This window comes from Scylla paramamosain, unplaced genomic scaffold, assembly GCF_035594125.1.
Source record: "Scylla paramamosain isolate STU-SP2022 unplaced genomic scaffold, ASM3559412v1 Contig1, whole genome shotgun sequence".
NCBI lineage: Eukaryota > Metazoa > Arthropoda > Malacostraca > Decapoda > Portunidae > Scylla > Scylla paramamosain.
In genome coordinates, this window is record NW_026973666.1 from 4,427,501 (window position 1) to 4,440,000 (window position 12,500).

Below are 12,500 nucleotides of genomic sequence, written 5' to 3' on the forward strand. Positions count from 1 at the left end.
TCTCTCTCTCTCTCTCTCTCTTGTCTGAGGGTTAATGTACGTGCAGTTTAATTTTCCATAATGGCTTAAATTTTTTGAAAGATAAAAATTTAAGCTTTTTTTTTACTTTTGTTAATGGGAATAAAAAAAAATATAGTTTTTTTTTCCTATTTTTCTAAGATAAGAATGAACGACAGTCAATTTTTTTCCTTATCTATTTATTTTATATCTAGAAAGGACGTTACTGTTATTGTTGTTGTTGTTATGAAGACTTGTTGTTGTCATTACTGGGCACAAGAATAACCCCGCACTCTCTCTCTCTCTCTCTCTCTCTCTCTCTCTCTCTCTCTCTCTCTCTCTCTCTCTCAGACGAGGAAGAGGCGCACAAAGCCGCTGAGGCGTGGCTGGACAGTCTACCCTTCCCCTACACGTGGGAGCTGGTGTGGAGTGGTGTGGGCTTGGGCATGGTGGCGCTGGTGGTTGTGGTGGTCTTCCTCATTGTACGGCACAAGAGAACACACCAAGCCTCATTACGTGTGACTTGAGTGCGTGTGCGTGTGTGTGTGCGTGTGTTGTTACCTGTTCATGTGTTCACAGGATTGAGTCAAGTTTGTAATGTTCAGTTTTTTTTTGTTATTGTTATATTTATTTTTACAGTTGGTGTTCCCTTTCTCGCTTCTGTCACCTCTTCTGTTTATATTTATCAAGTCTTGGTGTGCATTTCTTGTTTCCATCAGCTTTTTTTGTCAATATTTTATCAAGTTTTCCGTCAGTTAATGTATATTTCTCGTCTGCATCACCTTTCCAGTCAATATTTATCGTCTCCCTGTTAACTGGTGTACATGTCTCGCTTCTGTCACCTCTTCTGTTTACATTTATCAAGTTTTTCCGTCAGGTTAGTGGACATTTCTCGTCTGCATCACCTTTCCAGTCAATATTTATCGTCTCCCTGTTAACTGGTGTACATGTCTCGCTTCTGTCACCTCTTCTGTTTACATTTTATCAAGTTTTTCCGTTAATTGGTGTATATTTCTCGTCTACATCACCTTTCCAGTCAATATTTATCGTCTACCCTGTTAACTGGTGTACATGTCTCGCTTCTGTCACCTCTTCTGTTTACATTTATCAAGTTTTTCCGTTAATTTCTGGTCTCCATCACCTTTTCTGTCTATATTTTATTGTCTTGGTGTACATTTCTCGCTTCTGTCACCCCTTCTGTTTGTAATTATCAAGTCTTCCCGTCAGCTGGTGCCCACTCCCCACTTCTATCAACTCTCGTCTTTCCTGTACACCCCTTGTCTATATCAGTCTTTCCTGAGTGTGTGTGTGTGTGTGTGTGTTCGTGTCCTAATAATATATTCATTTTTTTAATAATGTACAGTAATTGTAATAAAAAAGAAAGAAAAACAAGATTATTATTTTTTGTTTTCTTTTTATCAATCCTTCAAACTGCTACATTTATTCACTTACAAATATGAAAAAAGAGAAAAAAAGGAGGAAAAACAGAAATTGGAGAGTGAGAGAGAGAGAGAGAGAGAGAGAGAGAGAGAGAGAGAGAGAGAGAGAGAGAGAGAAGAGAGAGAGAGAGAGAGAGAGACAAAGAAAGGTAACAAATTAAACAACAAATTAGTCATGTGTCTTAAAATTAACGTTATTTATTCATTTTGTTCATCTGCTTTCAATTACAAAGTTATACAATCATTATCTATTCTTAATTAATATATATATATTTTTTTTATCTCTCAACAAAGTCACTTGCTAAAATATTTTCCTTCCTAACTGTTAACCTTTGCATGACAGTCACTTCTAACAAGCTGTGGCCTATAACTCCCCACTCGGCCACCTTCGCAACTGATCCCTTCCATTAAACCACCTTCCATAACTTCGTCACGTTCCTAACTTCACTTTAAATCACGTTTCTTTCAATTTATTCAACTCTTATTCATCTTTCACACGTTTAAATTCAGCATCTCAATACCTTCCCTAACTTCATCACGTTCCTAACTTCACTTAAAATCACGTTTCTTTCATTTATTCAAGTTTTTATTCATCTTTCACGTTTAATTCAGCATCTCAATACCTTCCTAACCTTCGTCACGTTCCTAACTTCACTTAAAATCACGTTTTCTTTCATTTATTCAACTTTCTATTCATGTTTCTCACGTTTAATTGAGCATCTCACACCTTCCTAACTTCATCACGTTCCTAACTTCACTTAAAATCATGTTTCTTTCATTTATTCAACTTTTTATTCATCTTTCACACACGTCTAACTAGTCATTTCATATTTCAGCTTTAATTTCTCACATCTGTCACCTTCCTAACTTTTGCATTTGTCAGTGTAAGTATGTATATAACTCCTTTTAGTTCATGCTGCTTTCATTCATCTTTTGACATGCCTGACTCAAAATTTGCTCATTCCCAACTGGTTTTCTTGTCAATATTCTCCTTTTCCTAATTTCTTTTCTTTCATTTGACATTTATCTATAACTTTTCATGTTCAAATTGCACTTTTTTTCCTTTTTTTTTCTTGATATTGCTGTAAATTTTGTCTATTATTCATTTCTATTTTTAAACATTTACATTTTTTTCCCTAAATTTATCAACTGTTGTTCTTATTCCATTTTTTTCCTTCTTTTCCTTCTTTTCTTTCCTATTCTAACTAATAATCAAACATTTGTCTTTGTATAAATGAACTACAACACATTTAATTTCCTCCTATGAATTAAGCTAACATTTCACATCACAACAAAAACAATTAAATCAAGAAGAAAAAATTAATTACAATCCCTACTCATTAATCAACTTTTGTACCGACAATGAAAGCACAGATTTAGTCGATTCCTACCTGCTCATTTACTAATAAGAAGTCTAAACACAAGAAGATAAACATTTTAATTGCATCGAATTAATTTAACCATTTACAGAAAGCACTAATTTAATATTTTTCCTAACTCCTTGAATACTGATGGTTAAATGATAATATTAACTGCAAATGCAAACTTAATCGTTTTCAACTTTAATTTTACGTAACTTAACCAAAAATATTTAGCCGTTTTGACGAAAGTACAGTTTAACGTTTTTGCTACCCGGCTGTTCAGTAAATATAGTCTTTCGTACAACAGTTTCACGCGCCCAGGTCCGTCATGTCACAAATCAACAAAACATCACCGTATCAAACTCAGCGATGAACAAGAGGAATGAAACGTATAAACCAATGAAAAAATACAGTAAATGAATAAATAAATCACTTCTTCTTTATCCTTCCAGATCTAAACCTACATTCCCAATAAAAAAATACAATTACTTATCCTTATTTTTCTTTTATCTTTCATTAAACGACCAGATATTTCGCTGCCCCAAAATTAACGTTCCTTTCAACAAAACTAACCTTAATTTGCTATAATCTCTTCTCTCATTTCCTTATAACAAAAATACAACTAATTATTTTTATTTCTCTATCTTTCAACAAACGACCAGATATTTCGCTGCCCCAAAATTAACGTTCCTTTCAACAAAACCAACCTGACTTTGCTATAACCTTCTCTAAACACCTCCACACACACGCATACACACACACACACCATTGCACTTACAAAACACCACCACTAGTATTATCTAAAGGTGCATTATGTATATATAAACATTTACCAGTCAACATTTTAACATTTCGTTGTGCTACCTACATTTAAACTGACCGCACACTATTGGAATTTGTGATATGTCGTTACGAAGTGGTCTGCACGTGACGTGAACATTTTTTGAGATGAGTGGAGAGGAATAGTTTAAGTTTACGTGTAGATATGGATGGGAAATTCAATCTACATAGAAGACGTAATAGCCAAGACGTCTTTACAACATTTTAAGACTGGGCGCTGGTGGAAAATGTGACGAAAGTTGAAACTGTAGCGGACGTAAAATTTAAACGTAATTCTAAGTGTGGACGTGGACTGAAAGTTTTACGTGTTTGGGACTCAGTGGTCTTACAATTCAACGTAGTCTTGGGAGAGGAAATTGATGGAAAAACATGGCAAATTTGAAACAGTGACAGTGAAGAGATTTTAATTAGTTTTATGAGTAAGATAGAGATTGAAACTTTAGTCAATTGCGAAACACAGCAATCTGACATTTGAACGGAATTTTACGAGTTGAAATGGATTGAAAACTTGACGAGAAAAACAGTTTCATGTACTTTTTTTGGGTAGGAATAGAAAAAAACTTGACAAATTGAAAACACAACTAAAAAAAGAAGTTACATATAATTTGAAGAGTTGGAATAGGTTAATAACTTGACAAACTTAGAACAAAAAGCAGAAAAATAAACAAATAAATAAAAAAGCAGTATAACATAATTTTTTTGAGCAGAAAAGATAAAAAAAAACTTGACAAACTGAAACCAAACCCAAAAAAATAAAATAAATAAAAATAAAAATAAACAACAAAAAAATAAATAAAAATAATAATAATAATAATAATAACAATAAAATTCAACATGACCAAAAAAACATAAATTCTCGGAAACAACACATTTTTGGAATCTTCACAAAACCACAAATTTCTGAACACAAAATTCTCCATTTCCTTTCCAGCTGAACAAATGTGCACTATCAATCTACTACAATATTTGCAAGGCCACCAGATGTAATAGTTGTGAAGGTACTGGTATTATAAACACAAAATATCCATTACTACTGTGTGTGTGTGTGTTTGTATGTGTGTGTGTGTGTGTGTTTGTTGTCTAAAGTATACAAAAACATATTATTCTAAACATTTCCTTTTTTTTTTTATGTTAAGTGCAAAAACCTGCATAAACTAGTACTCATTTCAATCATTACCACTTGTTGACTTCACTACGCTAAACATCAAAGGTTCACTCTGGGTTTTCGCCTCGCTAGGCCACGAAAGGCGATCACTGTGACGTCTGCGCTTACGAATAACGTCAAAAAATCCTACGTTTATTACTGCCTTTGACCTGGAGAAAATTTTGCATTACCTCCATTAAAAAAGAGATCAAATTTTACTAATTATTGATATTAAGCCTTGAAATAATTACACTTGCATTACACTAAACGTCAATTAAAAAAGACATCAAATTTTACTAGTTATTGATAAAAAAGACATCAAATTTTACTAGTTATTGATATTACGCCTTGAAATAATTACATGCATTACACTAAATGTTATTTTTTGTGTTTATTACAGCTTGAATCTTAAATATTTTGCATTACCTGTATAAAGGCTAAAATATTTACCTGTTATTAATATTATGCTCTGAATTAATTACATATATTTACCTGTTATTAATATTATGCTCTGAATTAATTACATATATTACATCTCTAAGCCACTTGTAATTTCCAGCTTAAAAATATATGTAATCTTTAATTATATCATGGTTCCATCCCTGTGTAATGTTTAGAATTATGAAAAAATAAACAAATAAACAAAAATAATAATAATAATAATAATCTGACGTTTAAATGTAACAAACACGACAGTAGTAATTGAAAATACAAGTAATCCTTTATAATCTTGTAATTTTCCTTTCTCTGCGTGAAATATTTAGATGAAAATGCACATTATTATTATTATTATTATTATTACACACACACACACACACACACACACACACACACACACACACACACTGCTACTGTTATCGCTCCCACACAATCCTGAATAATATTATGCAATGTTTAATACACAAACTGTCTTGTCTTCATCTTGTATTTTGACTGTAATGTGTATAAGTATGGCTTTTCTCTCTCTCTCTCTCTTTCTCTCTCTCTCTCTCTCTCTCTCTCTCTCTCTCTCTCTCTCTCTCTCATAACTTGCTTTCAATCTATCATAAACACTTTCATTCTTAATATTTAGCGTACTTAAACACTTAAACCCCCTTACACACACACACACACACACACACACACTCAATTCGCTCCAAATGTCATCTATTTTACTTATATTGAGCACTTAAACACTTTTTCACCTTCAAACCACTTATTTTTCTTTTAGTACGGTATAAGAATTCGTTATATTTAAATCTATTCTCTTAACACTCTTCTCTCAAATGACACTTTTATTTATTTTATTTTTTTCAGACACGTCAACAACTTTCGTACTTAGAAATGAGTCTTGTTATTATCGTACTTAGAAATGAGTCTTATTTCTTTATTTTTTGTTTGTTTAAGTGCAATTTCTCCACGCGTCTTTGTAGTAATTTGGTGAGTAATTATATTCAACTTATTTGTGTGTATAATCTCAAATGTTCGCTGCCATTACTTAACGCTTAATTAACACATTTAAAAATACAAGAATCTCATCTGTCTCTCTAACACACACACACACACAAGACCTCTCCCCCCACAAGCCCGGTTTCCCTTGATAAACAAAACACACATACACACACACGCCCTCTCCCCCACAAGCCCGGTTTCCCTTGATAAACAAAACACACATACACACACACACACAAGACCTCTCAAGACCTCTCCCCCCCCCCTCCACAAGCCCGGTTTCCCTTGATAAACAAAACACACACACACACACACACACACACACAAGACCTCTCCCCCCACAAGCCCGGTTTCCCTTGATAAACAAAACACAAAATAAAAAAATTAAAACGTAAACACAGCCTTTCTAAAATAACCAACACTGTAAACACACGTACGAACAAACCCTCGCGAGACCTCAGCTGCTCCTTCAACCTTTGCGAAATGATGTGAATTTGTTAGGAAAGAAGAAGAAGAAGAAGAAGAAGAAGAAGAAGAAGAAGAAGAAGAAGAAGAAGAAGAAGAAGAAGAAGAAGAAGAAGAAGAAGAAGAAGAAGAAGAAGAAGGAAAGATGATGATGATTCCAAACTACATACATCGATGTTGAGAGAGAGAGAGAGAGAGAGAGAGAGAGAGAGAGAGAGAGAGAGAGAGAGAGAGAGAGAGAGAGAGAGAGAGAGAGAGAGAGAGAGAGAGAATGGAAAAGAATAATTATCGTGCGTGTTTGTGTGTTTGAAAATATATGTATTTGTCCCGATTAAGAAAAGAAAGAAAGAAAGAAAGAGAATAAAATAGAATAAAGTAGGGAATAATGACCAAATGTGTGTGTGTGTGTGTGTGTGTGTGTGTGTGTGTGTGTGTGTGTGTGTAAGCGAAATATTAAGCATCCAGTGAAACTAACCAATTCACACACACATACACACACACACACACAGTATATAATTCCCACACATACACACAGCAACTTTATCAAGACAGCAAACTAAAAAAAAAAAAAAAAAAAAAAAAAAAAGTCAAGAAGTATGTGGCACTGAGGCGAGGGCAAGGAGACACTACGATGTGGCAACACTGCTAGACTAATCCGCGCGGTCTGTCTGTCTGTCTAAATATTTCCGCCTTGTTTTGAAATATGGGAAAATGAAGCTGTATTTTCATCTCAGTTAATTCTCTCTCTCTCTCTTTTAACCAAGTGACGAAATAACACGAATTCTACCACAAGTCTTGAATAAGGAAAGATAACTAATTATTTTCACTGCCGCCTCCACACCCCCACTCTCTCTCTCTCTCTCTCTCTCTCTCTCTCTCTCTCTCTCTCTCTCTCTCTCTCTCTCTCAAAGGCTGGTCTGATATTCCTGTCTTAACTAACACACTAACTTAACTAACTTAACTAACGCACCCAAAGGATTCTCAACAATGTGTAAAATGCCAATTACATTAACTTTCTTCAAGGACATTTAAAGTAAGACTGCTAATGTTTTTTTTTTTGTCTGTTCAGAGAGAGAGAGAGAGAGAGAGAGAGAGAGAGAGAGAGAGAGAGAGAGAGAGAGAGAGAGAGAGAGAGAGAGAATATCAGTCTAGCAGTATTACCACATCCCCACAATAACCTTCCCCAACCTAACCCGGAAACAAGAGACAGAGACCGCGAAAGTCTAACCCTAGCAGTGTTACCATATCCTGGCACTGTAACCTAACCAGGAAATAAGAGAGGAAGAGTGAAAGTATGAATGTAGCAGTGTTGCCATGTCCCTGCACCGTATTCTAACCTCACTTCAATAGCGGCCCAACACATAGACACAATATAGCAATTTAAATAATGGTTAATGTAAATATTGCAGTCGTAGTTGTATTAAAATGTTGTTGTTTTTTTTTTCCTTTTACGATAAGACTTACAAGCTAAAAATATATATATATATATATATTCGTACCTAACTAATATAATTATAAACAATTATCACAAGAACCTTACAGACTATTTAAATTGTTTTACTATTTGTTATGTTGTTCACTTTCAATTATTATTATTTTTTTTCTATTTGTGCACCTGTTTTTATTTCTTTCCGTTCGTTCGTCTGTTTGTTTGCTTGTTTTTTGTCTTCCTATTGCTCTTGTTCGTGATTTTTTGCACTGTTCTTATTTTTCTTATTTTTCTTCCTTTGTTCGTTTGCTTCTAATATTTTTTTTTTGTTCTTGCGTTTATTTATTTTTTTCTTTCTCTTTCTGTATTTCAAAATTCAAAGCATTTCTCTGTTGTTTACCAATCTCGTTCCTATCACTATTTATCAACCCTTTTTTTCAATTACAAAGGCACAAAATGGATGGAGTTGATTTCTTTAACTTATTCTACATTAAAAACAATAATAATACCAATATTAATAAAATATAATAAAAAAAAAAAACTAGTCAATTCGTTTTGTTAATAGTTTGCCTTTCAATTCATTCGTTTTCTATGTAAAAATAATAAATGAAATAATAATAATAATAATTCAAATAAACTAATTAATATGCGTAATATATTTTTTTTAATTGTATATCTTTCAATTCATCCGTTTGGCAAATCTTCAAAGCACAAAAAATAATAAATAAATAAATAAATGAACTGCCAATTTCTTCACCGTATTCTACTTATAATAATAATAATAATAATAATAATAATAATAATAATAATAAACAAAAAAAAAGTTAATATTTCAGTAAATTCGTTCGTCTGTTTGTTTGTTTGTTTGTTTTTTCCAATAATATTTCGTAAGTGTTAATCAAGGCACGAGTCTGGATGGAATACGTTTTTGTTTGTTTGTTTGTTTGTTTTTAATTCACTTGTTTCCCTAAGGCACAAAATGGAGGGATGCTTAGTCTATTTCAATTTCATTTTTTTATTTCAATTATTTTTTTTTTTTTACTTTTCCAGATACACACGCACACGAATATAAACTTTTTTTTCGTATTCTTTGTTTTCTTTCCTTTCTTCAGTCGTTAACTTAATTTTCCTTTTTTCTTTCTCATTTAATTTTCCTTCATTCTTCACTTCATTTATTCCTTACTTTTTCATTTTTCTTTTTTCATCCACTTTCTTTAATCTCTTCCTTCTTCCTTTCTTTAATTTATCCTCGTTTTTCTTCCATTTCTCTTTCAATTCACTCGATTTCTCTTCATTTTTACCAATATTCGTTTTCTTCTATCATTCATTTCTCCTTACCTCCCCTCTTCATTACCATCCCCTCCTCCTCCTCCTCTTCCTCTTCCTCTTCTTCTATTTCATTAATAGTTCTTAAAATTATAAACTTCATTACCTTTCGATTATATAATTGCATTTTTATTATTATTATTATTATTATGTTCATTTCTTGCCTAATCTTTCCTGAGGTTTCGATGATGTGTCAAGGAGGAGGAGGAGGAGGAGGAGGAGGAGGAGGAGGAGGAGGAGGAGGAGGAGGAGGAGGAGGAGGAGGAGGAGGAGGAGGTGCAAAATTCAAATAATCTTTTTTTTTTTTTGTCTGTTCAAATTCTGATTTCTCTCTCCTCCTCCTCCTCCTCTTCTTCTTCTTCTCTTCCTCCTCTTCTTCTATTCAACGCACAAGCACATGACTTTCTCTTCCTCCTCCTTCTCCACCTCCTCTTCCTCCTCCTCTCTCTTTTCACCACCTCCTCCTCCTCTTCCACCTCTTTAAAACGCATCTCTCCTCCTCTTTCTCTTCCTCCTCCTTTTTCTATCAGCTTACACGAACACACTCCTCCACCTTCTCCACCTCTTCCATCTTACATGTGGATGCTGTGAATGGCTGCTGCGGTGTATCTTGCTTCTCCACTTCTCCACGACCATGTACTGGGCCGGTACTGTGTGGAGAGATGGAGGGAGGGAGGGAGGGAGGGAAAGGTGGAGAGATATAGGGAGTGGATGATGGAGGGACAAAGTGGAGGGAATATGTGGAGGGATGGAGGAAGGGAGGGAAAGGTGGAGAGATGGAGGGAGGAGTGGATGATGGAGGGACGAAGTGGAGGGAATATGTGGAGGGGTGGTGGAAAGGAATAAAAAAAAGAGAAAAAAAAAAGAAATTAGTTTAGTTTCCGGTTTCTAATCTTCCGTTTTCTTTAGCGTAATTAAATAAATAAATAAATAAATAAAGCCGATCTATCTTTAATAAACGGTGGTATATTTCCATACTTTTCCAAACGAGGATAAATAAATAAACAAATAAATAAAAACACAGATCATTTTATCCAAACCAATAATTAAAAAAAAAAATAAAGATAAAAAAAATAAAAAAAGAACCGCAAATTTTCACAAACCGATTTTCGCCATAAAAAATCTAAATTAAAAAAAAATCTACTTATCTACATTTACAACAAAATTTTACACCCCAAAGTACAAATAAGTAGAAATAACTACTTTTCTAATCTACTTCTACATTTAATTACTTAACTTAACTTAATCTACTTAAATTATCAATTATTTCTACACAAAACTTATCAATTATTTAAGTTAGGGAGAGAGAGAGAGAGAGAGAGAGAGAGAGAGAGAGAGAGAGAGAGAGAGAGAGAGAGAGAGAGAGAGAGAGAGAGAGAGAGAGAGAGAGAGAGAGAAAGGAAGGAAGGAAGGAAGGAAAGAAGGAAGGAAGGAAGGAAGGAAGGAAGGAAGGAAGGAAGGAAGGAAGGAAGGAAGGAAGGAAGGAAGGAAGGAAGGAGAGAATAAAAACAAAGAGAATGAAGGAGAGGAGAGAGAGAGAAAACAAGAAATAAACAAACAAACAAATAAAAAAAATAAAATAAATAAACAAAGAGGAAAATAGAGAAAAAAAGAGAAAAACAGAAAACTGGGAACCGAGAGAGAGAGAGAGAGAGAGAGAGAGAGAGAGAAAAAAAGCACAACAAACGATAAAAGGAAGCAAGAACACACACAAACACACACACCTAACACCCCAAAACACCCAAAAAACACCCCAAAAAACACCAAAAAAACACCAAAAAACACCAAAAAACGAACCCGATTTACTCACCCTAATGAGAATCTGGCCGGAAGGAGAGTGTGGGTAGAAATAAGCATAGGTGATCCAGCCGACCACTCCCATTAACAGACTGACGAGGAAGACCACCCCTATCACCACACCGACGTGCGAACTGCCATCTGCCTCGGACTCTGCTGCAGGAGAGAGAGAGAGAGTGAGAGAGAGTGAGAGGGGTTATGATAGAATTGAGGTAGGATGCGAATATGAATGAATTTAAATGCTGGAGACACACACACACACACACAAACACTTTAACCTATAAAAAAAAAACAAAGATATAAAAAAACACATTCCACACCTGCGTAACCTGCCCACACCCGTCACACACCTGCAGTAAATGACTCCACAGATGCATCGCGCCCGAATGTCTCTGGGGAGGGGTCAGGCTGGGCACTAGGGGGAGGGCAGCTGCTAACATCGTCTGTACGTCGCGCCTCGCAGTTGTTAAGAAGCCATTCCTGACGGTTTCTATCGAGACCATTGCTACATCTGCTGATTGAGTCGCACCAATGACACTGGAATAGAAAGTAGAGTGGTTGTAGTTGCAGTAGTAGTGGTGGTTGTGGTAGTGAGGTGGGCCGAGTCAATATTTACCAGTGCTTTTGTCATGGAATGCTGTGGAAGGTGTGGGGATGGTGTGTGGAGGAGGATAGGGCAAGGAGACCAGTGGGAAGGCTGTGGAAGGTCTGTGGATGGTGTGTGGAGGAGGACAGGGCAAGGAGACCAGTGTGAAGGCTGTGGAAGGTCTGGGGATGGCACACGTGGGAATAAGGAACAAAAAACGTAACAGGAACAAGAAAATACATAAAAAAATGCAAACCACACGAAAAAGGGATGAAAAACTCACGAAAAATACGAATTACCCAGAAAACGAGAATGAAAATCGCCCTAGCCATCCACCTACCTTTCCTCCTCCTCCTCACACGCACACACGCACACACATACACACAGCACTCACCTGAAAACTTATCTTCTGCGAGAGGCAATCAAGACAGCTGTGGATGGAGACGCAGGTGGGCAGGGCCTTGAACAAAATAGCAGTCCAGTTTCCAATTATACTATTCTTCTTCATGTCAATTTTGTGGTATTCATAAATGGTTTTTCTCCTCACAACTGTAATGAGAGTATTTGTAGTTGTAGTTGTTGTAGTTGTAGTAGTAGTAGTAGTAGTAGTTGTTGTTGTATGGAGGGGATTTAAAATAAGGATAAGTAGAATATAGAAGGAAGGAAGGAAGGAAGGAAGGAAGGA

General features: G+C 35.1%; 1 protein-coding gene and 2 long non-coding RNA genes across 3 annotated transcripts in view; 1 reads left to right on the forward strand and 2 right to left on the reverse strand.

Moving 5' to 3' along the window:
* LOC135095640 (uncharacterized) overlaps positions 1–1,554 on the forward strand; it is a 3,685-nt gene extending 2,131 nt beyond the window's left edge. The window contains exon 3 of the long non-coding RNA XR_010264461.1: positions 349–1,554. This is a non-coding gene — a long non-coding RNA (uncharacterized LOC135095640). The remainder of the gene's footprint in view (positions 1–348) is intronic.
* On the reverse strand, positions 757–6,453 carry LOC135095641 (uncharacterized). The gene is made up of 2 exons (XR_010264462.1): positions 1,087–6,453; positions 757–962 (listed from the first exon to the last, which is right to left on the reverse strand). It is a non-coding gene; the product is annotated as an uncharacterized LOC135095641 (long non-coding RNA).
* A 977-nt stretch (positions 6,454–7,430) lies between these two features.
* Positions 7,431–12,500, reverse strand: part of LOC135095639 (plexin domain-containing protein 1-like) — a 12,645-nt gene continuing 7,575 nt past the window's right edge. Inside the window, 4 exon segments of the mRNA XM_063996589.1 lie at positions 7,431–10,082; positions 11,243–11,385; positions 11,580–11,766; positions 12,210–12,364. Coding sequence (XP_063852659.1) covers positions 10,005–10,082; positions 11,243–11,385; positions 11,580–11,766; positions 12,210–12,364 — 563 coding nt within the window. The 3' untranslated portion in view covers positions 7,431–10,004.